Source organism: Hyperolius riggenbachi, chromosome 3, assembly GCF_040937935.1.
Source record: "Hyperolius riggenbachi isolate aHypRig1 chromosome 3, aHypRig1.pri, whole genome shotgun sequence".
NCBI lineage: Eukaryota > Metazoa > Chordata > Amphibia > Anura > Hyperoliidae > Hyperolius > Hyperolius riggenbachi.
Window position 1 is genome coordinate 37,931,817 of NC_090648.1, and position 27,269 is coordinate 37,959,085.

Below are 27,269 nucleotides of genomic sequence, written 5' to 3' on the forward strand. Positions count from 1 at the left end.
GTTACTGCATCCATATGAAAGACAATACTCATTTTACTCTAGCCCCCATGATATGTGGGCACGTTTAGACTTCATGCTAATTTCAGCACCAATCATAAATAAAATAATCTCAGTAGAGGTGCTGGATATGGTAATCTCAGACCACTCCCCGGTTCAGCTGGAGATGGGAGAAACAATACAAAGGGGGTCAGACATATTGTGGCGTTTTCCTACACATCTGTATGGTGACGAAAATTTTGCGGCCTTATTAAGCCAGTGGTGGTCTGAATATAGCGAAGACAACAAAGCACACATGGTTGACCCCATCCTGTTCTGGGAGGCAGCTAAACCAGTTTTGAGGGGAAGAATCATGGGATATGTAGGGGGCAAGAAGAAGCAAGTGCAGAAGCAATACACAGAAGCAGTAGAAAAGGTCAGAGGGGCACTCAAGCTTTACCAAAATGATCCATCCCCGGGCAACCGCCAAGAGTGGCTCAAAGCAAAAGCAGAAACAGATAGGTGGCTAAGGGCCAAGGAAGATATAGCGGGAACTTTTACAGACATAAAATTCCGCAGATATGGTAACAAAATAGGCAAGCTTCTCAGCAATATCATCAAAGGGGAACGCTCACAGACCCACATATCTGCTATAAAAGACACAAAGGGGAAAATTTTAACAGACCCACGGAGCATAAACACATGTCTACAGCATTTCTACGCAGATTTATATGCGGACACACCCGATGCTGACGATGCCAGCAAAATAGATAATATTCTAAAAGACATCCCTTTACCAAATTTATCTGCAACAGATCTAGAATACCTAAATGCTGACATCACATTAGAAGAAATTAAAGACACTATTAAACACTTGGCAAATCACAAGTCCCCAGGCCCAGACGGTCTCTCGGCGGAGTTCTTTAAATTGCTGTGTACGGAACTGCTCCAACCTCTGAAATCCATGTTTAACACAATAATGCACGAAGGAATACTGCCCCCAACGTCACAGACGGCCTATATTAAACTTCTCCCAAAACAGGGCACAGACCTTTTGCTCCCTAAGGCATACAGACCTATCTCCCTGATGAACCAGGACATTAAGATCCTAAACAAGATAGTAGCCAAGCGTTTAGCAGAACTCATGCACAAATTGGTCAGCCACTCACAGTCTGGCTTCATCAGGCAGAGGTCGGCAACCATGAATGTTAGGAAGGTGCTTACAGTCCTGGACTTTGCGCGGTCATACCCGGCCACATGTCGTAACCATGCCATTTTATTGTTAGACGCCGAAAAGGCTTTTGATAATGTGCGCTGGGGGTAGCTGCGGAAGGTCCTGGAAAAAATGAGCTTCTCAGGGCCCTTTGTTAACCTGGTCACGGCCATGCACTCCAACCCCAAGGCCCATATCTACACCCCAGGTTTCATCTCAGCAGGTTTTTCTCTAACTAAAGGCACACGTCAAGGGTGCCCCCTCTCTCCCCTGCTTTTCGACCTAGCTTTAGAGCCGATGCTAAGAGCACTAAACAAGCACATCAGAGGCATACCAATAGGTAGCATGACAGTTAGTCAGGCAGCCTTCGCTGATGACATTTTGGTGTTCATGGCCAACCCGAAAGAAGATCTTCCCAAGGTCTTCCAAATACTACACCACATAGGCCCACAGAGTGGGTTCAAGGTGAATAAAAGCAAGAGTGAACTATTATTCCTAACCAACGGGAGTGATTCCATCTCGGTTGCTCAGGAACAGGGCATAGCAATTAGGTCCCAGGTCAAATATTTGGGTATAAAATTAACTAGAGACCCAGGCTCCCTGTATAATCTCAATTATATCCCTCTCTTTAACAGCATAAGACAGCAACTACAAAGGTGGATGTCTCTGCCACTCAACCTGATGGGGAGAGCGGCTGTAATCAAAAATGTAATATTTGGAAGACTCCTTTACCCACTACAAACTATCCCCCTCCTATTAAAGCATAAGGATATCCAAGAAATAGATAGCATGGTTTCCAAATGCCTATGGGCGGGGCGCAAACCCAAAATAGCTATAACTAAGCTGAAACTACCTAAGGAATGGGCAGGAGTCAGGCTCCCAGACATACGACTATATAATTTAGCGTGCCTCTTCCGACATGTAAGGGATTGGGTAAGAAACACCAATATATACTCAAACACACAACTTGAAGAGGCTTTAATGGAACCCTGGACCACAATGGCAATCCTACACACGCCCTTTAGACGCCTCCCGACCAGACTAAAACAATGCAGGACAATAATTGATACCTGGGTAACATGGAAGGCAGTTAGAAAGCTCTTCAATAAACCATACCACTTGTCCAAATACATGCCCTTATGGGGTCACCCAGCTTTCCCAGCCAGTATAGCACATAGAGGTTTTTTGGACTGGGAAGAGAGGGGGATAACTAAATTGGGGAATCTGTGGTCCTTCAAGAACAATCGGTGGTACTCGTTCCAAGAGTTAAGAGTAATATATCAGGTCCCCAAACATCATTTCCTCTTCTATGCACAGCTAAAATCTTTTGTTCATTCCCAAACCTCGGATATCTCATCCATTATGCATGCAGACTCTTTTGATAGGTTTCTACAACCGCAGGGAGGGTCCAGGTCGCTAGCAGACATCCATCACAACTTGCAATCTCTCAATCTTACCTCAATAGCAAAAAATAATTTCAAAGCCTGGCTCAAAGACATAGCATCTGAAAATTTGGGGGAGGCCATCATAGAAGGGAATAGGCTTGTCAGATCACTAGTCTTGAGCGAAAACTGGAGGGAATCCCACTATAAACTAATACACCGAGCAAAGTATGCTTTTAATATCAGGTACAAGTCTCCACCCTCACACTACAAACCTGAATGTCCTAAATGTTTAGCTCAGGATGCTAACTTGTTTCATTGTATGTGGGCATGTGATAAGATCCAAAGTTACTGGAACAAGGTCAAAATTTATGTCAAACAGATCTGTAATGTTGATATCGAGCTTTCCCCACAGCTATGCTTGTTTCATTATGTACCCAATGCACAGCCAACTTCATGCGGAACAATACCTGCACAAATTTCAAAGCTGGCGCATCTCATACTAATCACTGCCAAGAGAGTAATATACAACAAATGGATATACCCCAGTGTTCCATCGATCTGGGACCTAAAAGAAGAATTGTTGCACCTCTTCAACCTGGACAATTTAGAAACAAACAACATAAGGAGAGATCCACCAAGAAGCACTTTGCAATTTGGGGAAAATTCATCTCTGCCACTTTCACACAACGAGAAATCAGAGACATTATGGAACCCTATAAATATACTGCATGGTACGCGGTGAGAGATTTACAGGGAAGCTTGGGGAAGCTAAAAATATGACCAAAAGTAAATACAAGACCATAGACTCATAATATTTAGGCAAGCATGAAAAGGCTAAAACAAGAGACCAGTAATGATGTGCTAGATATGTTACAATGATATTATACGGAGAAACAGTGACAAAGGGAGGGGGGAGGCAGGGAGGGCTAGTTTTCAACGGTTGGGGGGGAGGGAGGCTTTTTCTGGGGTTTTGTTTCAAGGGGGGAGGGGGGGGGGGTCTCCTCAGGGGACTGTGGCAGACTGTTCCTTGCCATGACCATTGGAAATGGGAAGGATGCATAACTTGTCTCCAAAATAAATGCATGTATATCTCTTGTATTGTGACAAATGCTGTATACCCTATGAGGAAATCTTATAACTCTTAAATAAATAAAACATTGTTTTAAAAAAAAAAGTGAACGTGAGGTGAAAATAAACCATTGAGATAAACAAACTGAATCTGTCCTTCTACTGCTAAAAATAACTTTTTTTTAGACATCTCATGGTTTTATTTTATGTATAAACATTTACAAAGTAGAGTTGATGTTTTATTGTCTCTGCTCATTTGCAGTGGTTAAAGCATCCCAGGGGGGAAATACATGAACTATTTTATCTATCCCTTGCAGTAAGAGGCCCCGTTATCTGTTTAGGAAAGTGTTTTAAAGATGTAATTTGTTATATGTGAGGGTTGGTGAATCTGAACTCATTTTTTTCCCGTACTGCATTCAAGTCAATGGTCCAAGTTTTGTGTTAATTAGAAAAGCCTCCATACATGCTAGAATCACCAATTTTTCTAGACATGTTAAAGGATACCCGAGGTGACATGTGACATGATGAGATAGACATGTGTATGTACAGTGCCTAGCACACAAATAACTAGGCTGTGTTCCTTTTTTTCTTTCTCTGCCTGAAAGAGTTAAATATCAGGTATGTAAGTGGCTGACTCAGTTCTGACTCAGACAGGAAGTGACTACAGTGTGACCCCGACTGATAAGAAATTCCAACTATAAAACACTTTCCTAGCAGAAAATGGCTTCCGAGAGCAAGAAAGAGGTAAAAAAGGGGAATTTCTTATCAGTGAGGGTCGCACTGTAGTCACTTCCTGTCTGAGTCAGGACTGAGTCAGCCAATTGCATACCTGATATTTAACTCTTTCAGGCAGAGAAAGAAAAAAAGGAACACAGCCTAGTTATTTGTGTGCTAGGCACTGTACATACACATGTCTATCTCATCATGTCACATGTCAGTTCGGGTATCCTTTAAGGACAACAGTGAGAGCAAGGGAAATCTTTTTTTAAAAGACCTTGTAGTTTTGAGGTTTTTTTGTTTTATGCAAATAAATGACAGAGAAATGTATCAAGTGTATGCAGTGTGTAGTGAAAATGTACATGCATCTACAAATACAGCAATGGATTTCTTGCCAGGGTTGCCTGTGGGCATATTGATAAACAGGCAACACTGGGGCAAAGAGACAATGCTTTGGTCAGGGATCGCATTTACAACCACAATGTTGCTGTATAGGGATTGCCGACAAATATACCTATTATCTCCACTACCTCCATTTAATTGTTAGTTAGGGATGGTAAGAAATGCCCATTTCCAATCCCGCAGAAATTATTATTTCTACTAATGCCAATTCACATTTTTCTGATTCTCTGTATTTCCGATTTTTGATTTTACGATTTCCATTTTTATGATTTTTGAGGAGTAATTTATAAGTCATTTTTTGCATCAGAGAATTAAAAAAAATGGTAAAAAATCAGAAATCGGAAAGTCTTGCGATTGGTCTAAAATTACTGCGGTGATCCAATTTTTGCAGGAAAATTATGCATTTTCTGATTGGCCCAAGTTCTGTGATTGGGTTAAAATTACCGAATTGCGGTAAATTGGATTTCCACAGAATTTTGTTCGGAAATATAATTTCTGTTTTTTCAATTTCTATTCGGAAATGCCGATTTCAGATCCGAAAATGCAACAATGTAAATTCTTGACAGAAGACTGTGCCTTACTTGCAAGGTGGCCTTACAAGCTCACATAAAATTTTTAAAGATTGGACTCACAATACCACTGTTTTAGGTAAAAAGAAAGAGAGGTATGTGGAATTCCTTGGGTGTGTAAAATATGTAGGTTTTTTGGGGGGTGGGGGGAGTAGATGTGCATAGACTTGTGAAAAAATTCCCGACAATTGATAGGGGATATATCAACTTGGCATCATACCTGCTTCATCTACAAATAACCAGGGCAAAATACACTTAAAAAAAAAAAAAAAAACATAATAACTTTAAACTTTTATCTTTCAGATTAGTCCATTTTCAAGTCTTGCCTTACTGAGTGACAGGAAAAGGTTCCCATCCTTCTTCAGGACAATGACAAGTGATACATTTCAGTCAAAAGGAATAGCCCAGCTTATTCTTCACTTTCGGTGGACTTGGGTTGGTCTTATAGCTCCTGAAGATGATTATGGCCTTCAAGGAGTCCAGACAATAAAGGAAGAAATTATGAAAAGTGGAGCATGTGTGGCCTTCACTGAATACATCCTCCTGAATCAACCAGACCTCAATGTTCCCAACATAATCAAGACTATTAAGAAATCAACAGTTAAGGTTATAGTTGTCTTCTCTCTTGGTGGCACGTTTGCTCCTATTTTGAACGAGATGCTCAAGCAGAATCTCACAGGGAAGATGTTTATTGCAAATGCGGATTGGTCCAGATCTAATTTGTTGTCAACTGCTCATTATTTCCCAGTTCTATCCGGCACACTTGGTTTTGCCAGCAAAAATTATGTGGTGCCAGGACTAAGTGATTTCCTGAAGAAGATCCACCCTTCCTCTATACGTGATCCCTGGGTAAAATCGTACTGGGAAATCATTTTCAACTGTAGATTTAGCAGTGATAAAAATCTTACAGACTCGCTGGGAATTTCCGAGGTACCATGTACAGGAGAAGAAAACCTGGAGAGTTTCAGAGGCAGTTCTGCATATGTCAATAGCTTAAAATACATCAGTAAGAGTTACGCAACAGTTTATGTGCTGGCTAAAGCTTTGGAAGATCTCAAAACATGCAATGAGAGAAATGGGCCATTTTTTCAAGGATCTTGTCTAAATATTTGGAATTTCAAACCATGGCAGGTAATCTAATGGAGATAGGGCAGAGATGAGCAAAATTAAAGGTTTCCTCGTTTTTACAGACAGCTGAAGAAAATGGTGGTGAAAATGTCCCTTTCTACACCTGATGTCCCGCAAGTTAGATTCACACTAGCATAAGACATCAGTATTTTGGCATCACTCCTGTTGATGGTTGAGCAAGAACCTAGCTAGCAGGAAGATGCTAGCAACAATGGAAACAGCAGGGTTCAATGATGGCATGCACACTAGGATTCAAACACATCACTGAATCAGTATAGCATTCAGTGCGTATTACTTGCAGAATTTGCTGATCATGTCAGGAAACATTATAATGCAAAATGGATGCCATTGTACCTGTGCACTACACTTCAGGCATAAACAGTGCTAATGCAGGTTCTTCCTGACATTTTCGAACACTAGTGTGAATCTAGTCTGCATCCTCAATTGTAGGGGCATAACTAGACTTAACCTTCTGCCAACCGCGTCACGCCAACGGGCGTGGCCGCGGCGGCAGCCCCAGGACCGCCTAACGCCGATCGGTGTAAAGTCCTGGGGCTCTGTTTTGCAGAAGATCGCGCGCAGGATGCGCGCACATCTCCTGCTTGGGGGGCAGAGCTCCACCCCGCCTTCAGTCTCCGAGCGGCTATTGCCGCTCAGGAGACTGTTAGACGGCGCGATCGCCATCTATTTACATGGTGCAGTGCTGCGATCAGCAGCAGCACTGCACTGGGGACAGCCGTGTGACACAGCTGTCCCCCTGGGGGACAAGAGAGCGATCGGCTCTCATAGGCAGAAGCCTATGACAGCCGATCACCATAATTGGCCGGCTGTGGGGAGGGAGGGATGGAGGGAGGGATGGAGGGAGGGAGGGTATTTAAACAAACAGGTTTAAAAAAAAAAAAAAAAAACAGCAAACAATAATATTTATAAAAAAAAATAAACATGGGGGGAGCGATCAGACCCCACCAACAGAGAGCTCTGTTGGTGGGGAGAAAAGGGGGGGGAATCACTTGTGTGCTGTGTTGTGCGGCCCTGCAGCTTAGCCTTAAAGCTGCAGTGGCCTATTGTACTAAAAATGGCCTGGTCACTAGGGGGGTTTAGCACTGCGGTCCTCAAGTGGTTAATAGGGCCCCTTTGCAAAATATGATATCATGGGGCCATCTTGGTCCCCAAACCGCATGTGAGTCACATGAAATGGGAGCGTCTGGAAGCAGGAAAATAATACACATGCTCCTGTACACAGTTTTTGTGAGTGTAAAGGGAGGATTTTTTTTATTAATTAGCTGCACTTGTAATTTGGTAGAGGGAAGAGGAGGGCCGTAGCATCTGGGCCCCCCTGCGATGGCTGGAGTCACAAGCCTCCAGATAATTCTTCAAGCAGTCACATGCCCCTCAATACAAATATTTAGTAGTCACAAGCCTCCAGATAATTCTTCAAGTAGTCACATGCTCCACTATAAAAATATTTAATGGTCACCAGCATCCAGAAAAAACAATAGTAGTCACACACCTCCAGATAAAATAATCAAGTAGCTAGGTGCTTCACGATAAACCAATGAAATAGCCAGGTGTGTCAGGATAAAGTAATTAAATAGTCAAGTGTGCCCCCTATACACATACATTAAGTAGTCATGTTCCACAGATAACAAAATTAACCTGATCTGAGTCTGAGTGAGTCACAGGGGCAGGCATGGCAGCGCAGCACAGGGGCAGGCATGGCGGCGCAGCACAGGGGCAGGCATGGCGGCGCAGCACAGGAGCAGGCATGGCAGCGCAGCACAGGGGCAGGCATGGCGGCGCTGCACAGGGGCAGGCATGGCGGCGCAGGACAGGGGCAGGCATGGCGGCGCAGCACAGGGGCAGGCATGGCGGTGCAGCACAGGGACAGGCATAGTGGCGGAGCACAGGAGCAGGCATGGCGGCGCAGCACAGGGGCAGGCCTGGCGGCACAGCACAGGGGCAGGCATGGCGGCGCAGCACAGTGGCAGGCATGGCGGCGCAGCACAGGGGCAGGCATGGCGGCGCAGCACAGGGGCAGGCATGGTGGTGCAGCACAGGGGCAGGCATGGCAGCGCAGCACAGGGGCAGGCATGGTGGTGCAGTATAGGAGCAGTCATGATGCCCATGGTGTTGTGGTGCCCATGGCATGAGCCACTTGATCTGCATATGTTTGTTCAGAGTCTATGGGCTTGATTCACAAAAGTGTGCTAACAGTTAGCACGCTGGTGAAAAGCCCCTTATCACGCCTAAACTCAGTTTAGGCGTGATAAGTTTAGGCGTGATAAATTTAGATGTGATAAGTTTAAGCGTGATAAGTTTAGGCGTGATAAGTTTAGGCGAGATAAGTTTAGGCGTGATAAATTTAGGTGTGATAAGTTTAAGCGTGATAACTATAGCACCAACTGGGTTAGCACTGCAGTGCAGAGCTGATCAAAAGTTTTGCGCCAGCTAAGTCTGGTGCACGCGAAACGTCGCATAGAGTATCATGCCGCTGCTTTGCGCGCAGGACTTTGTGCGCGATCTAAACTTATCTAAACTTATCATGCCTAAACTTATCACGCCGGGGCTTTTCACCAGCGTGGTGCAATGGTTATCACGCCTAAAGTCTTTTAGGCATGATAATTGGGTTATCATTGCTTTGTGAATCGAGCCCTTTTGTCTAAAAGCATTAGAGGCAGAGGATCAGCAGGACAGCCAGGCAACTGGTATTGCCAAAAAGGAAAAAAAAATACGGCACCCTCCAGATACCTCTCACTGCAGTTGTCTTTTAACTCTCACTGACACCTCCCATTGTAGACACGGGCAGGCACAATTTTGCAAAACTCTGCCTAATAATTCTTACACATTTGCATTGATGAAAAAAAATGACAAAACTAATTTTTTTCCATGTCCATATTTTTATGACTGTTCTGATTATTTTTTTTTTTACACTCATCATTGACTTCAATGCCTTTGGTCGAAAATGTGTTTTCACATGCCCATATTTGTTCTTAGTATTTTTGTGTATATAAATACTTTCCTTGATCACAACTTTTTTCATGAATGTGCTCAACTGCTCTCCACTGTAAAACGTTTGCAAAAATGATGGTGAAAGGAAAGTGGTCAAGGTTGTTTGTTATTACCAACTACTCAAATATTGCCTCTGACTAAAATAGTGTGTTTTATAGTATGGAGTGAACTTATTTCTAATTATACATGTATTTATTTCTCTGCAGCTTACAAATTATATTAAAAAGGTCAAGTTTACTCTCAGCTATGGAGAAGACATTTATTTTGATGACAATGGGGACCCACCGGCCACCTACAGCATTGTGAATTGGCAAATGAGTCCAGAAGGATCCGTAAAACAAGTCGATGTTGGCAGTTTCAGTACATCTTTATCTCAAAGCTTGATGGTCAACTCCAGCCAAGTGTCTTGGCCATTAGGAGAACAGGAGGTTGGTAGGACCTTAGGAAGATTGTGCTTCTTTGGAGTGAACTTTATATATTTACTTTAATTTTTTTGTTTGTATATATCGCAGTAGTAACAGGGAGAAGTGGTCTGGGAAATGTATCAATGGAATTTACTTATGTCCCAGATGTCTCTCCTATTCACTGCCATTTTAGATGCATTCTGGATTATTATTATTATTGTGGCACTGTACAGAGTAAGAAAACAAACATGAGGTACATAAGGATACAGACAATGATATACATCAAATATGGACACTGGTACAAAAAGATATAACAGAGTGAAAGCTAAAGACTGAGTAACAAATTCCAAGACACAAATGGGTGAGGGAGCCCTGCCCTTGTGAGCTTACAATCTAAGGGGGGGTAAGAGGAGGGCTTGTGTTATACACAATTGCTCAGGTGAGAAAACAACCCAGCGTCAGGATTTTTCTATTTTCCCTGAGAAATGTACTTGGGTACAAATAAAAAGGCAAATTAGAATTTCCAAGGGTGTTTATTGAAAATTTACAAGTAAAATGTAACAATAAAATTAAACAGTGTTCCTCACATATGAGGATATTTACATGAAAAAGAAAAACAAGTACATTTAACAAACTGTAGGAAAAAGTTGACCGTATAATACCGTATAAAACAGTATAATCATGGAAATTAAAGGGACTCCGAGCAGTGCAGAAACTATGGAAAGATGCATATCATTTTAAAGCTCTCTTTCTCCTCTTTCTGACGACACATAAACCGCGGCCCCACACCTTTTAGTTTTCTCTATTTTCACAATCGAAATCGCGGCCATGGCAATTTCGATCGCGAAAATAGCGAAAACTAAAAGGCGTAGGGGGGCGGTTTATATATCATTGGAAAGGGGAGAAAGAGAGCTTTAAAATGATATGCATCTTTCCATAGTTTCTGCACTGCTCGGAGTCCCTTTAAGGGGAAAAAAAAACCATGAATTAGTCAAAATTATTAAAGTATTTTACAAAATATAAAATGGAAAAAATGGAAAGGTGATAATAGGATAGAAATGGAATGGAAAGGAATCTGGATAGGGAAAAAGGAAATAGGATACTATAGGCAAATTAGGGAGCCCAAGTCAGTCTTACTTTGAGAATCACATGGCTGTGCTGCACTGACAATGGTACTTGAATTCTGTGCTGTAAACATACTTGAAATAATTCTCACTGTTTATGTTCTTGTTTTATTTTCAGTTTTTCTTGTAAATATTGTAAAAAGTCTATAGATAGAGTGTGCAGTAACAGTATATAGAAAGCAGTAGTGTTGCTGAATCACAAAGTCTTCAAACATGCATTGTAGTGTGTCTGTCCCAGAAGGGAAAAAAGGGTAAAATGCCTTTTTTTTTTCATTTAATCCACTTAATGACAACTAGACATTTATAAACGTCCAGTGTATTTGTGGAGAGTGCACCATCAGTTTGTTACTAAATGAGGCCAGGGATGCTCATTCGGATTCCGCGGAAATGCAATTTCCGAAATTCCGATCGGAAATTGCATTTTCGCATCGGAATGCGGAAATCGGTAATGCAAGTGCCGGAAATTGCGGAAATTTCCGCCCGACTTTAACATTGATTTTCTCAAAAACTATAAGGTCTTTTTGAAAACCTTTTTTTGCATCTTGTTCACAAGATGCAGTTTAATAAACCCTGACAATTTGGTGTTTCTAGGACTTAAGGGGGCTTTGCTATTAACCACTAAAGTCGGCGGATTTTTACTGTAATGTAGAAAATCTGCAGAATGCAGAAAATCTGCATCTACCTATTTTCTGCATTTACATTACAGTAAAAATCCGCCGACTTTAGCGGTTAATAGAAAAACCCTCATAAGTCCTAGAAACACCAAATTTTCATAGTTTATTATACAGAACCTTCTGAACAAGATGCAAAAAAAAGTTTTCAAAAAGACCTTATAGTTTTTGAGAAAATAGATGTTAAAGTCTGGCGGAATTTCCGCGATTTCCGGCGGAAATTCCGCATTGGAATGCGGAAATTGGTAGCGGAAAGCGGAATCGGTAATTGGCAATGGCGGAATGCGGATTTACCGCGAAATCGGAAATTGGCATTTCCGACCATCCCGAGGCACATATGGTATCATTTTAACCGAGACGAGTTGTAGAATACATTTTGGTGTGTCTTAAAGCTTGGACACCCATCATATAAAAAATAGGTACGGACAAACTCAATCCAACATAAAAAAAGTCATTTTCTAAATTATGATCAAATTTGGGAAAGTTTTAGCAAAACTTCAAGAGATATGTGTAGTAACATTGTAACCATGATAGGTAGTAGAATAGAGTTTAGAAAGTTTTAGGGTTGAGGTCCATGTTTTTGCATATGCTGTACCAAAAATTGAAAGACTTGTAAAATGAAAACAAAGTGACAGGATATGAAAGAAACAACATGTATTGTGACCTTAGAAGCCTGGCTTTGTAAATATGTGTGCCATGAGGGTATATTACTATTATTTTTGCAAATAAGGTCTTATAATCATCAATAGTGTACAATAAGAAAACAAAAACGAAAAACTGAAAAAAGACACTTTTATTTATTTTCAAATACAATATTGTCACCATACATTGTGCTAGCCTAGGAACATAGCCTAAATGTTGTTATAACCAGGATGAATAGGCAAATAAAATTAGTTGGTTTAACTTATAGTTAGCACTGTTTATTGTAAAGCTATAATCAATGTAATTGGAGAAATAGTGTGTTTTTCAGTTTTTTTTCTCCACTTTTCCCTTTAAACTGCATTGAAAATAGAGTGATTACTAAACAAAAGTATCACATACTGAAAGCCTAATTTTTCCTAAAAAAATAATATATAGATCATTTAGGTATGTGGTATTATATATGTTTCATTGCTTTTGTTTTTTTTACTATGAGAACTTTTATATTGATATTTACCTAGACCATCATGACCAGTCTATTTTCTGGCATAGAGCAGTGTGAAAGCATGCCTTTACACAAACAATTATACTTACCTGGGGCTTCAGCCATCCCCTCTATGCCATGGGCTCCCTCAGTTTCCTTCTGGTTCCATCCGTTCCTCTGCTGTCTAACCTGGTAAAATCCTTGGACCCTGACTGGACCATGACTGGGCATGCACCTCCTTAGTCATGCTCCTGTGGCTGGGAATGTTTTCTGCCTATGTACTTACAGTCATTAACTAAGTGTGCAGATGCAGAACGCTCATAGCCATGGAAGTACAACCAAGACATACCAAGTAGGACAATAGGGCTGGCTTCAGAAGAATGAATGAAGATAGAGGGACACTGAGGGGTATACTGGGGCCTGGGTGAAGCCCCAGGTAAGTGTAAATGCTTGTGTTTATGAAGCCTCAGGTTTCCTTTACAAATATTTTCAGTTGCTTCTTTGGGGTGTTGGTTGACCTTTATGTTTCAGGGTCACAGCCTGCAGTGAATCTCCCACAGAAGCATGTTGGTGGTTGGTAACTGATGCAAATGATTAAGGAACTGGGAAAGCTGAATCACTTATACCTCGGTATCACTGGCAAAGGGCAATTCAGGCTTATGCTTGGTGGTGTTTTTTTGCCTTTGACAGGAACATAGCTGCATTTGTTCTCCTGGGCATTTTATTCATTATAATTTGCACAGTTTATGGTACTGATCGAAGTGCACCGCCTCCTTAAAGGAATATTTAAATGTATGTGAAGTGTACTTTATAGTTTTGCTCAGGATATACAATACATACTGATCTTGGCATGGTTATTTCACACATTCAGTCATCACTTCCTGTTATCTTCACCTCAATATCATATCTCACATTCATCCTTTCTACATGCATGACCACCACGCAATGTATGGTGTGGACTGTATGGTGTGATGTGTGATAGTACACACCCTTATTATACCGCCCTGCCCTCCTCCTGAATAATGTAACATCCTACTATGTGGACTACCAACAAACAGACTAGCATCCATCAAATCCACAACTGTTTATCATCCACCTTCCCTCTCCCTCTCCAACTGCTGGGTCCCCAGGTCTTCCTCTAAATTAATATTGCTCCCCCATATCTCTTTTAATTGGTTCCCCACCGCCACATATTGTTTCTTCGCCCCTCTAGATTTCACCTAACAACCTGAGGCAAGGCTACACATATCTTTGAATTTACAAGTGGCGTGCATGTTTTGTGTGTGTGCTCCCGTGACCCCCTGCAGCAGAGTACAGATTGGTGAATGGGAACAGGTGTTTCCAGAGCTGATAAAAGTGCCTGTAGTGAATGATCACCAGCATCGGTGAGATACCTGCGGTCATTCACAACATGAAAGTAGAATCACGCACATTACTTCTGGCATACAATTTAGTACACAGGATAGTGTGGGGACATCTAGTGGCCCAAAAAGTAAAAAGACATGTTAAATACATTCACATAAATTTAAAAATAAACCTCCAATTAGTTTTTAACCCCTTCTTGTCCACTCCCCATAGTTATCAAAATTAAACACGTGTAATAACAATAAAACAAAATATGACAGCATTAAAAAAATACACAAATTGTTACCTTAGGGGCTCTGATTTTTTTTTTTATATATATATAAAATGTATATATATGTATGCCTTGATGGTATATTAAGTGTTTTTTGGTGTGATTTTTTTTGCAAATAAGGGCTTCTAATTATTCATATAGTAAAAACAAACACAAAATGTAAAAAACACTTTTATTTCCCAAAAAATTATTGTTGCCATACATTATACTAGGGACACAATTTAAACGTAGTAATCGGGAAAATGGGCAAATAAAATGTGTGGTTTTATCTATAGTAGCACATTTTATTGTAAAGCTATAATAGCTGAAAACCTAGTGGTGAAGTGGTTAACTTAGGGGGAGAGCTGGGGGTTATTTTTAGATGGATTTGATGGCCTGATGCCGCTGGAAGTCAATCCACCGATGCTAATGCGGCACCCCTGCATCCTTTTTGAATGAGATTCCTTATCGATAATTTTAACCAATTTTCTCTGGAAAATGCATAAAATTACAATTTTGGGGGCATCAGTCCCTGGCAGATTCAATCCCCAAGATCAAATCTGCCATCAAAAATTGATTAGTGTATGGGTACCTTTAGACACAATATATTCACATGATCCATCAGCAAGCAAGACAATATTCAGAATAATTTTGGCAATACTTTTTCACCTACATTTTGACACTTTTTCAAGTGTGAAAAAAAGTTATTTTATACACAAGATGACAAATAATTTCCTAGGAGTAAATTTAGATAAAAGTTTAAATAGGACCAGGCCCACTGTGTTATGTACCAGTGTCTATTAGGCCTCTGCCACATCAGACAACTCGTGCAGGAGCCATTTCCTGCACACGTTGAATAGCCTGCGTCATCGTCGGGATGCTGTGGTGTGACGCAATCGTCGGCAGTAGCTATTAATTCACTCAACGGGAAAACGCTGGCTCCTGATGATAAAAAGCTCCCGGGTGCGCCATACCGCAATGCATCGAAAAGCAGCGTCTGGTGTGAAAGGTAAAATGAAAGTCTATGGACTTTCTTTTGACCTTGGTTAACACAAAGTTTTGACTTTGCGTGGAAACGCAATCCAGATTCCGGATATCCGAAGTACCCAGATAATCCAAACTTTTTCCACTATCCGTACCCGGATCCGGATTCCGGATTTCTTTGTAAATCCGAATAGCACTATCCGGGTAACGTGGATATTTATACGCAATCTGGATATTTGGTCAGATATCCAGTGGATATCCAAATCCAGTTACTGCAAGCATGGAGATGACGTCCATGACGTCATTGAACCAATCAGAGGGCTTCCAGCAGAAGCCCTAGCAACCAATCACAGAGGGGAACTCTGGCCAGCCCCTCCTGACCTCATCCTCCTGACCTCATTGAGCCAATCAGAGGGCTCCCAGCCTAAGCCTTAGCACCCAATCACAGAAGGGAACCCTGGCCAGCCCCCCAACCCAGTGCTGGGCCGAAATTACGCATGAGCGTAATTACGCATCGTAATTCAATGTAAATTTACGCGTAAGCGTTACGCGTAACTTACGGTCTTACGCGTAATTATTTACGCGTAAGACCGTAAGTGGTATCGTAATTACACTGTCTACCGTAATTGCTAGGCATGCGTAATTTTACGAACACTTACGCGTAATTTTACGCGTAATTACTAACGTAAAATCTCCCATTTTCTAAGAGTAGCCAATCAGTCAACATCCTAAGCAACCAATAGTATCTTCTCCCGCCCTTCAGTATAAGCGTACGTTTTGACGCATACGAATGATATGTACGCAATAACTGTCACATTGACGGCTATTGCGTACATATCGTCCGCATGCGTCCAAAAATACGCAATAATGGTCATTACGGCACTACGCGTAACATCGTAGTGTAAGCGCCTTCATTACGGTATCCTTACGCGTAATTGCGTAAGTTTACGCGTAATTACAGTGATGTACCGTAGATAATTTCCTACGCCGTAACCGTAATTGCGTAATGCGTAATAGCGTAAAATTACGCGTAATGATCCGTAAGCGTAGATTTTTCCATTACGAGCAGCACTGCCCCAACCCCCCCCCCCCCCTGTATATAAGGAGGGGTTCCATTCCTTGCTTGTGTGACTGACTGCTCACAGAGAGAAATCTCCAGTGCTGCTGCATGCCCTAGCAAGTGCTGTATACAGTGATAAACCTAAAGCTTTTCAGTAATTAACACCTTCACTATCACAACACTATCGTTCTATTGTTTATTAGTTAGCTAGCTTGATTTCATTCATTGACAGTCAGAGTTTGTGCTGCAGGCCTGCAGCAGCTGCTATTAGGTCCTGTGTCTGTGTGTGCTGTGCACAGAGACCTGGCCTGCTGCTGACCTGCTATGCTATTAGCTACAGTATAGGTTAGGGAATAGGATTACTGTGTTATTGTGTAGTTAGTACTGCAGTGCTAGTTAGTTGTTAGAGTAGTGCTACTGTGTTAGCTTACTACAGATTACTGCAGTTCTGCTATGCTGAGCAGTGTCAGTGTGACGGTTAGTGTGCACTGTCTTCTCCTCTGCTGTCTGTCACGTCACTCCGCGCTGATTTGCTTTAAAGTCCAACCCCAATTCTAATAAAGTACAAGTACCTCACATCATCTGGCTGAAGCAAGCTGGCACTGGCAGTGGTCAGACTCGGAGCACCAGAATCCCCTCTGCCACCCCTGCCGACACTGAGGCCTGTTCAGGCAGCCAGTCCTCAGTGGCCTCCTCTGCTCCCTACACCGCCTCCTGTGCAAGGAAAAAACTCCACCAGACCCTGTTGGGTGAGTCTTTCCCTGTTGTTGGCAAGAGGGGGACATGAAGTGGCTGGGAATCACTATGCCTGCCTTAATACCCAGGGATTCAGGGTTTTTATTTGGATTCCAGCAGAATTTTATCTGATTGCCATCAGGGATTTTATCTGATTGCCATCTGGAGTCGGGAAGGAATTTTTCCCTTTAGGGGCTAATTGGACCATGCCTTGTAAGGGTTTTTTCGCCTTCCTCTGGATCAACAGGGATATGTGAGGGAGCAGGCTAGTGTTGTACTTTATACTGGTTGAACTCGATGGACGTATGTCTTTTTTTAACCAAAATAACTATGTAACTATGTAACTATGTAATACCCTTTACCACCACCACCACAACCTCCTGGCTCCTCCTGATGAACTATTACTAACTAAGCCGCCTGGTTCACAATTTTTTTACAGTCATGGTACCACCAACACTACGTGCCAAGTACACGTGCCATGTGCCACGTACATGTGCCACATGCCACGTCCGGAATGCTCCTGGCAAACGTTACACCTGCTGCATTGCCCTGCTCCTGCTGCCTGTGCTGCTCGCTGCTCCCACCGTCAGGTTACCACAGGCCACTGCTGCTGTGCTGATACCACCTATATTTAACCCAAAACACAATTGCTGCATAATTTTTTGGAGGTGTCTGGGATGAAAACTGTGATGTCCCAGTTGTGAGGTTGAACTTTGGACACAATGTGGGCTGCACGACCACTGTCTGGAACCTAGGCCTAATGTTAATTTACAGCTTTTTTTTTGGGGGGGGGTGGATTTTAAGTCACCACATAATCAATTAGTGTTTCCCTTTATAAAAACATGATGTTACATGCCTCATTTACCCTAAAAAACGTTTTGGAAGCAATTTAAACGCCACTTCCATTTATTTATCAGGATATCTGAATCCGCCTGGATATCCCGGATAATGCGTTCGGATAACCATGTGTACGCGGATACCGCATAGTTCGGATTCAGATATCCGATCCGGATATCTGGGTATCCCGGATCCGGATCAATTCGGATTTTAAAAAGAGGTATCCGAGCACCCCTGCCCTTATGTACCCATGTTTGTTTCTAACTTTGCACTGTGTCACAGAAGATGGTGACACCATATAAATCAATAATTATTATAATAATAGGGATTTTCTAGCTCTTAATGTAAAGGTGACAAATTCTGAAAAAATATATAATTTTTTATTTGTTCTATGAAATAATGTATCCTCAGGTTCCTCATTCAGTCTGCAGTGAGAGCTGTGCTATAGGGTTCCGGAGGGCCCCAATACAAGGACAGCCTTCCTGCTGCTTTGAATGTGCTCCCTGCTTGCAAGGAGAAATTTCCAACCAAACTGGTGAGTCAAAACTTGGAAGAGTGTTCATTTTTTCTAGGCTGAAAAGGCTTTGTGTTTCTTTAACAGTTACACAGCATCAGAACTATGTTTTTCTTACATAAGCCTTGTTTTTAGCTTTGCCCCATCAATGAAAACTGCCCGGGCATTTTTCCCCTGATGCTGTGCAAAGCATGATGGGATTTCCCATGTTGTTATTAGCATTGCTTAGCAACTGGGAGGGGTGATTAGCACACAGGACAGTTGGAACTGTCTCTCATGCTCCCTGTCACCTTCTGTCAACCAAAAAGATGGCTGCCCTCATGAAATCAAACATTTGCCTGTTCTTTTAAAACAGGGTTGGTAAGATTATATTACCTATCTATTTTAATTAACATAACTAATGTAACTAAATGACAGTATGTTTGTTTAGGCTGAAGTTCCTCTTTAAAGAGCGTCTGAAGCCATTAAAAAAATAACTTTTTTACTGGCCATTTATCTTCACCAATAAGATCATAGCCGAAACGCTGTATTCCTTTGGCAGAACAATGACTTTATACCCTAAAAAGTCCCAGAGCCAAACTCCACAATTTTCCAGGTTGTGGATTTTGCTGCCCTGGGGAGGCAGAGCTTTGCGCTGTAGCTCTGCCTCCAGTCCAGTCAATCTCAACCGATTTCCGCCTCTCCCCACCCCTCTCAGTGAAAGAAGACTGAGAGGGGCAGGGAGAGGCGGAGATTGGCAGATCAGAGGTAGAACTACCGTGCAAAGTTCTACCTCTACCAGGAAGCAATACCTAAATTTTGTCCTGGGGAGTTTGGGGGTATAAAGACATCATTCTACCGCAGGAATGAGGCCATTCAGCTATGATCTAATTGCTGAAGTTAAATGGCCGGTAAAAAGGGGGGCGTGGCCACGACGGAGACCAGGACGGACGGCTAAGCCCTGAGCTCCTAACTCTCAGCTCCTAAAACGGCTCTAAATCAAAGCCCACAGCTGCGAAATTACCATCAGGATGACGGAGAACATGGACACAGAGGCAGAGCTGATAAAAAAAAAGAAAACATCAGCAGCTCAAGCCGAAGAAGTTAACAGACTTCTTCACGGAGAAACAACACAGGCAAGCGAGGAGGAATCAAGATGGCGATGAGCTGCCGCCTCCCAGCCAGGACAGAGCTGTTCAGCGACCCCTCATAAACAATCCTACAGAGCCCAGTGAAGCAGGGTCACGACCTGATCACCAGACAGAGCTCTCCTCTCTGTTACCAGACACAGAAGAGACCTTATCTCCTTCTAACAGCCCGGCCAGATCACGACCTCGTCTGGAGGTGTCCACAAACATAAATAATAAGGTAGGCCTTGGGGGCGCAGTGAACATGACACAACAAACAGTCACACAGCCTACAGACATAACAGCCTTTCCAGCTACGGATCAAGCTGTCTCACAATTATATCTGAAAGAACTTTTACTTTCATTCAAAGCAGATTTAATGATCCAATTCTCCCAAATGAATAACTCACTTAAACAAGAAGTAGAATCACTGGGAGACAGAGTGGATACCACTGAACGCAAAATATGCAAATTAGTCCGCGAACATAATATTATGGTAGACACCTCTGACCAGCAGACCAAAGATATCTCGTGGTTGAAATCGAAAGCTTCCGACCTGGAAGATCGCTCCAGAAGGAACAATCTGAAAATCAGGGGAATACCAGAATCTGTAGCACAGGGAGACCTAAGAGCTTATGTGACAAACCTGGCTAAAGCAGTTTTACCAGAAGCCTCTCCAATTGAACGGACTATTGATAGAGTTCACCGCCTCCCAAAACCTCCTCATCTTGCTGAACACATCCCTAGGGATGTCATAGTGCGTTTCCTGTTTTATCAGGTGAAAGAACACTTAATGCTGGCCTTAAGGAGACTAGGAATTTTCCCTGATCCCTATGCTAAACTACAGCTATATGCGGACTTGTCACAAGTCACTTTACAACAAAGAAGAAACATGCAACCTCTCTTAAAAGCACTTCGGGCAGCCCAGGTGCAATATAAATGGGGCTTCCCAACTAAAATAACTTTTCAGCTCAACAACAAGCATTATTCCATCTCATCAGTTGATGCAGGATACAAGCTCCTCCGCCAACTTAAGATCCAAATTCCAGAACAGCCTCCTGAGAATCATCAAACTTCATCGACTAAGAACCCTCCACTATCCACAAAAATCACAGCTGATTGGAAAGAAGTTACATCGTGAAGCTGAGTATGGCCAATTTCCTCACACAAACCTTCCAACTTCCCCAAGTTAGTGAAGTTCCCATCTCCTTTCTGCAGTACACGTTACTGCAATACCCCAGGGGATCTTGTAGGATTCAGAACTTATATTCTACAATTATAGTGTTCAGTTAGTTCTTCTTATGTGTTTTTATATTTCATATGTTACTTCTCTTTTTTTGTTTCCTTATACCATCTGTTGTTAGTGGTTATGGAAGTTAATATGATATACCTATATCTGCTTATATGTACAACAAGTCCTAAGATCTGGCACAACACAGATTTATTTCTCAGTTCTCTTCAGGTTATTTCCAGCCCACCTCTTCCTCCCATTATAATGAGCAATGCAGGATAAAATTCCTTCGATTAAGATTACTTCACTCAACACCAGAGGGTTGAACTCTCCATTTAAGAGGAGATTATTATGGAAAGACGCCCAATCCGCTGGTTCTCAAATATTGATGGCCCAGGAGACTCATCTGACATCTCAAGATACTAAATACTGCCATAATTTCAATTTACCATTGATATACCACAGTGTTTTTTCAAAAAGGAAGAGAGGTGTCTTTATTGCCTTCCATAGGGACCTTAAAGTCTTACCTGTTTCTGTAGTAACCGATGAAATGGGCAGATTTGTTATTTTTGTGGGTCAAATCAACGGTAATTTGTTTACCATAGTTACTCTCTACGCACCTAACAACTCCCAACGTCAGTTCTTACAAAAACTAATGACAAAAATTGACAAAATCAGACAGGGATCTTTGATACTAGGGGGAGATTTCAACGCTTGTGCATCTACATTAGACTCATCTTCCATTAGGGCATCACCTATCCCATTATTAGGAGAAACCATAAGATGGAACAATCTCTTAGATCCATGGAGAATCTTTCATGCGTCAGAAAGAGACTACTCGTATTACTCGGCAGTACATAAAACTCATACACGGATAGATTTTTTCTTAATCGACAGATCATTTCTCCAAAACACTATAGAGACTTCTATAGGAAATATTACATGGTCTGACAAATGCTCCAATCCAGTTGACTATTAAAGATGCTTCGGGTATATCCAAACCCAGACAATGGAAGATGAACCAAAGCATTCTAAGAGACCCCGCTAGTATCAAATATTTCCAAACAAGATTACAGGAGTTTTTTGATTTAAACCAAACACCTGGAATTAGCAGTGCTACAGTTTGGTCTACTCATAAAGCCTACATGAGAGGACTATACCTTAGGCAAAGTGCCAAACTTCACAGAGAAAGGAAAATAAAATATATGGGATTAATTAATAATATCCAAAATTTAGAAAAAGAGCATAAAAGAACACAAGACCCTAAGTTATATGAACAGCTTTTTCATGACCGTCAGGAACTACGTGCCTTACTGCTGTACCAGTACGAACACAATCTTCAAAAGATTAATGCTTGCAAATACTCCCAAGGTAACAAAGCAGGTAAATTGTTAGCAAACCTGATCAAAATTAGGCAAGCTAAATCCATGATTCACTCTATATTACATCCGTTTACTAAACAAAACATTTTACATCCTAAAAGCATAGCTAATGCTTTCAGAGATTATTATATGCAACTGTATAACTTACAAAATGATCTGCTTACCCCGCAACCAACGGAAGAACAAATCAATAATTATCTCTCTTCAATTGTTTTACCCAAACTGCAGAATTCACAACTAGAAAAACTAAACTCTCCCTTCACTCATAAAGAAATAGCCTCTACCATTTCCTCTTTAAAATGCAATAAGGCACCAGGCCCAGACGGCTTTATAAATGAATATTATACAACCCACTCTAAGATCCTGACTCCCATCCTAACATAATTATTTAATTCTTTTATGCTGGGCTCACAGATACCCAAGGAATATCTAGAAGCCAATATAATGGTGATTCATAAAGAGGGGAAGGACCAACAAAGCACTGCTAATTACAGGCCCATCTCCCTCCTGAACTCTGACACCAAATTATATGCAAAGTTGATAGCGAATCGCTTAATGAATATAACACCTGATCTTCTTCTTCCAGATCAGGTAGGCTTTACGAGTGGAAGACAAGCCCCTGATGGTACCAGACGCATGATTAACCACTTCACCCCCCCAGTGCTAAATTTCTCCGTCCCTCTGCGCACCGCTTCACCCCCAGGGACGGAGAAAGGCGCACTTGTTTGTTTACTGGCTGGGAGTGGGCGGGGACCTCGCGCGCACACTCCAGCCAGCCAGCACAGCAGGTGACTAATTGGATGTTAGGAACAAGCGTTCCTAAATCCAATTAGACGCGCCGATTGCGGACACAATGGAGACTGCTTCAAACAGAAGCAATCTCCATTGATAACAATAAAATGTAAACAAACGTGCAGCGCGCGATCGCGCGCCCCCGCGACCCGCGCGCGCACGCACACACCCCCGCTCTGCAGTGCAATGATTGGTTATGGGGACCCCAGTCCCCAATAACCAATCATATCACTGAAAAAAATCAATAGAAGCAGCGCTGCAAAGTACAAATCGCGCTGGTGCTTCAGGGGTGAAACCCCTCCGTTGTGAAGTGGTTAATATCCTTAGATACATTGAGCTCTGTCGAACGCCTTCTCTGCTCCTAACTTTGGACGCTGAGAAGGCGTTCGACAGAGTTCATTGGGGATTTCTACGAGCTATGTTAATCAAATTTGGTTTAACAGGCCCCATACTCACTGCAATCATGGCTCTATATACAAACCCCTCGGCAAAGGTTAACGCAGCAGGCATACTATCTGACTCATTTGAAATCACGAATGGCACTCGCCAAGGCTGCCCACTGTCCCCTATCATTTTTGTACTCATAATGGAAACATTAGCCCAAAAAATTAGAAGCTCCCCAAATATAGAAGGAATATCCATAAACAACAATAAACATGTCATAAGTCTTTTTGCCGATGATGTAGCCCTAGTCATTTCAAACCCCTTATCATCTTTAAAATATCTTGTTAAAGAACTCCAATTGTTTTCAAAAATATCATATTATAAATTAAATCAACACAAATCATATATCTTAGGCTTAAACATCCCTCCCGAAATAAAATTAGCTATTAAAGAAAAGTTTAATTTCCCTTGGGCAGACTTGGCGGTACAATACCTAGGGGTCCAACTACCAGCACAGACAGATGAGATATTTAGCCTCAATTTCCTCCCTTTACTAAAAGAACTCAGAAAGGACTGTAAAACAATGTCAAAGTTTTTGTTATCATGGTCTGGCAAGTTAGCAGCGTTTAAAATGTTTTTGCTTCCGAAGGTATTATATCTGTTCAGAACTCTGTCAATACCAATAAAAAAACCTTTCTTCTCTGATTTGAAAAAAATAATAAACAATTTCATCTGGAATGGGAAAAAATCAAGAATCTCCTATAATATCATGACACTCCCCAAAAATCAGGGCGGAATTGGGCTACCTAATATGGAAACATATTATTACGCATGCAATTTAGAATTTGCTCACTCATGGTGGTCCAATAACACTGGGAAAAAATGGACTTCCATAGAAGCTGACGTTCTAGATATACCCCTAAGAGACATCCTCGCCAGTATGCTCCTTGGTCATAAACCACCTAAAACGGAATTCCCAACTATTAAATCTCTCTTATTAGCATGGGAACACTTTCTGAAACACCCTCCTCATGCAACGTCAACCTCCAGACCTAGAATACCCCTTACTACTTTAAAAACTTTATTATTAGATATAAACATACTGCCTTTATTACAAGCGGGCCTAAATAACTTAAATGATTTGTTTAACAACTCTACTATGAAATCCTTTGAGGATCTCAGACTTAAATACAATCTGCCCCTAAGCTATGCCTTCACATACTACAGAATAACCAGCATATTTCAGAGGCGAAAAATATTTATTCCAGAATTAAATAATCAAATAATTACATCTCTAAACTCTACTAAACCAATAAAAGGACTCATAGCCCTTTGGTACAGTGAACTAATAACACAAGCCAATTCACCATTGAATAAATATATTCAAATATGGTCGTATGACTTAGATATGGAATTAACACTTCCCCAAATACTACAAGCAAACAGGAAATTAGCTAGACTATCTAGGTGCAACTCACACTGGGAGCAATTTATAAAAATCTTTACTAGATGGTATCTCACACCTAGGAAACTAGCTTCCTTTACACATAACGCATCACCCTTATGTTGGAGATGCTCGGTACACACTGGAACCCTTCTTCACATGCTATGGGAATGCCCTCTAGTAAAACGAATATGGCTTGCAACAGAACGATATATCATTTGAAATATCTCTCCTGATTTTAAATTATCGCCTCAATTAGCTCTTCTATGTATAGACCTAGATAAAATAGATCTACCCTCACAGATGCATATCTGTCACCTGATTATGGCAACACAATACATGATTACCACCTCCTGGAAATCTTCTGACCCAATTGAATTCCAATGTCTATTATCCTATTACAAGCGTAATATGATCCTGGAGACAAACCTGAGAGCAAATTACATGACTACCAAACCAATCAATACAGATAGTTCCACCAAGAGAACAGGTACACAATCAGAACATTCATAAAGACTCGAAAACTTTGAGTTAGAAGCAGATAGAAGGTTTTGTTATAGTGTTTTTCTGTGTTATTGGTTATACATGTTTTAATGAGACTATTTAGTGTACTAGACATCAGTCAATACAAACCGTCTTCACCTCTTGTATAGAGAATCGTATATTATATGACATACCTAAATTATTAAGGAAACCTATATATCAAGACAAATTTATCCTTATGACATCTACCTTGCAATCTAAGCTATTGGATGGCAATAAGCCACTGCTCCAGTAGCACAAACCTACTGAGTGACTTTTTTCACCTCATCCAGCCGGATTAGGTTAGTGGATGTAGGTGGACCTAGTTTACCAGTTGAGGATAAGAATATCTCCTAATGCTGAATATCCTTCACAATGTATGTCAATAATTTCACCTCTAAATGTACCATTTACTACAACTGTTGTAATTTTTTTATTGGTGTATAATAAAAATGTATTGTTGGAAAAAAAAAATGGCCGGTAAAAAGTGTTTTTTTTGGGGGGGGGGGGGGGGCTTCAGAGTCAGACTCTCTTCAAAGAGGAACTTTACATTCTAAAAGTGCATTACAGGAGGCAACTTCTTTACTGCTGGTAGGTGCACTACCCTGGAATGTTTGAATACTGTGTGTTCCGAAGCAAACAGAACTAACAACTGGGAGGAAAATTCTAGATAATAAAGGCTAAAAACAGAAAATGTATACTTTTGTTTTCTACTGTTTTGTACATATACCCTTATCTATTTAATACAGATTCAACTAACTGTTTCAGATGTCCATGGGATCAGTGGCCAAATGACCAGAAATCAGGTTGTGTCCCAAAGTCCATGGAGTTCCTTTCTTACGGAGATGCATTGGGAGCTATTTTAGCCACTTTCAGCATTGTGTCAGCCTTCATTCCTGTATTTATTTTGCTGCTTTTCATTAGCAATAACCACACACCCATAGTAAAAGCCAATAATTACTCCCTAAGTTGCATCCTACTGATCTCTCTCTGTCTTTGCTTCCTCTGCTCGTTAGGATTTATCGGTTATCCAGAACTTGAGAAATGTCTCCTACGACAGGTGTCCTTTGGCTTGTTTTTCACTCTATGTGTTGCTTGTATACTGGCCAAAACAATCATGGTGGTCTTAGCATTTATGGCCACCAAACCAGGCAGTGGTCTGAGGAAATGGTCATGGTTACGAGTGTCATACACAATTATTGTTGTTTGTTTTCTGCTGCAACTAATTTTGTGTATCGCTTGGTTGATCCTTTCCCCACCATTCCCTCAAAACAACATTGAAACAAAACCTGGAACCATCATTGTTAACTGTAATGAGGGTTCTCCAGAAGCTTTCTGGACCATGTTAGGTTACCTCTTTCTTCTGGCCAGCATAAGTTTCATTGTGGCCTTCCTGGCTCGGAGACTTCCTGACAGTTTCAACGAGGCTCAGTTCATTACATTCAGCATGTTGGCCTTCCTCAGTGTCTGGATATCTTATATCCCAGCATCCCTCAGTGCTCAGGGCAAGTACACTGTGGCCATGGAGATCTTTGCCATCTTGACATCTACCTGGGCTCTGGTCCTTTGTATTTTCCTTCCTAAATGCTACATTATATTGTTCAGGCCTGATATAAATACAAAAGAATATCTTAGGAGGAAAGATAGTAGTAAACCCATGTAAAAATAATACAAACTGATGTACAGTATGCCATGCTGAATAAAAACATGAATGTTCTGAAGAACTTACGCTTAAATATTTAAATAGGTTAACGTTCTTTATTGTTCATTTAAAATATATAGTTACATAGTTACATAGTTACATAGTTATTTTGGTTGAAAAAAGACATACGTCCATCGAGTTCAACCAGTACAAAGTACAATTCCAGCCCGTC

General features: G+C 41.4%; 1 protein-coding gene across 1 annotated transcript; it reads left to right on the forward strand.

The window, feature by feature from the left end:
- Positions 1-5,699: 5,699 nt before the first annotated feature.
- On the forward strand, positions 5,700-27,058 carry LOC137562056 (extracellular calcium-sensing receptor-like). Its single transcript, XM_068273396.1, has 4 exons — positions 5,700-6,461; positions 9,674-9,895; positions 18,432-18,555; positions 26,145-27,058. Exons 1-4 carry the CDS (start codon positions 5,700-5,702, stop codon positions 27,056-27,058), a joined length of 2,022 nt encoding a protein of 673 aa, XP_068129497.1.
- Positions 27,059-27,269: the final 211 nt, after the last annotated feature.

Bases quoted from the DNA above. Each gene is read 5' to 3' on its own strand.
- LOC137562056 (XM_068273396.1), top strand. From the start codon at position 5,700: ATGACAAGTGATACATTTCAGTCAAAAGGAATAGCCCAGCTTATTCTT. The intron at 6,462-9,673 runs GTAATCTAATGG...ATTTCTCTGCAG, and splicing joins GGAATTTCAAACCATGGCAG to CTTACAAATTATATTAAAAA. The intron at 18,556-26,144 runs GTGAGTCAAAAC...TATTTAATACAG, and splicing joins AGAAATTTCCAACCAAACTG to ATTCAACTAACTGTTTCAGA.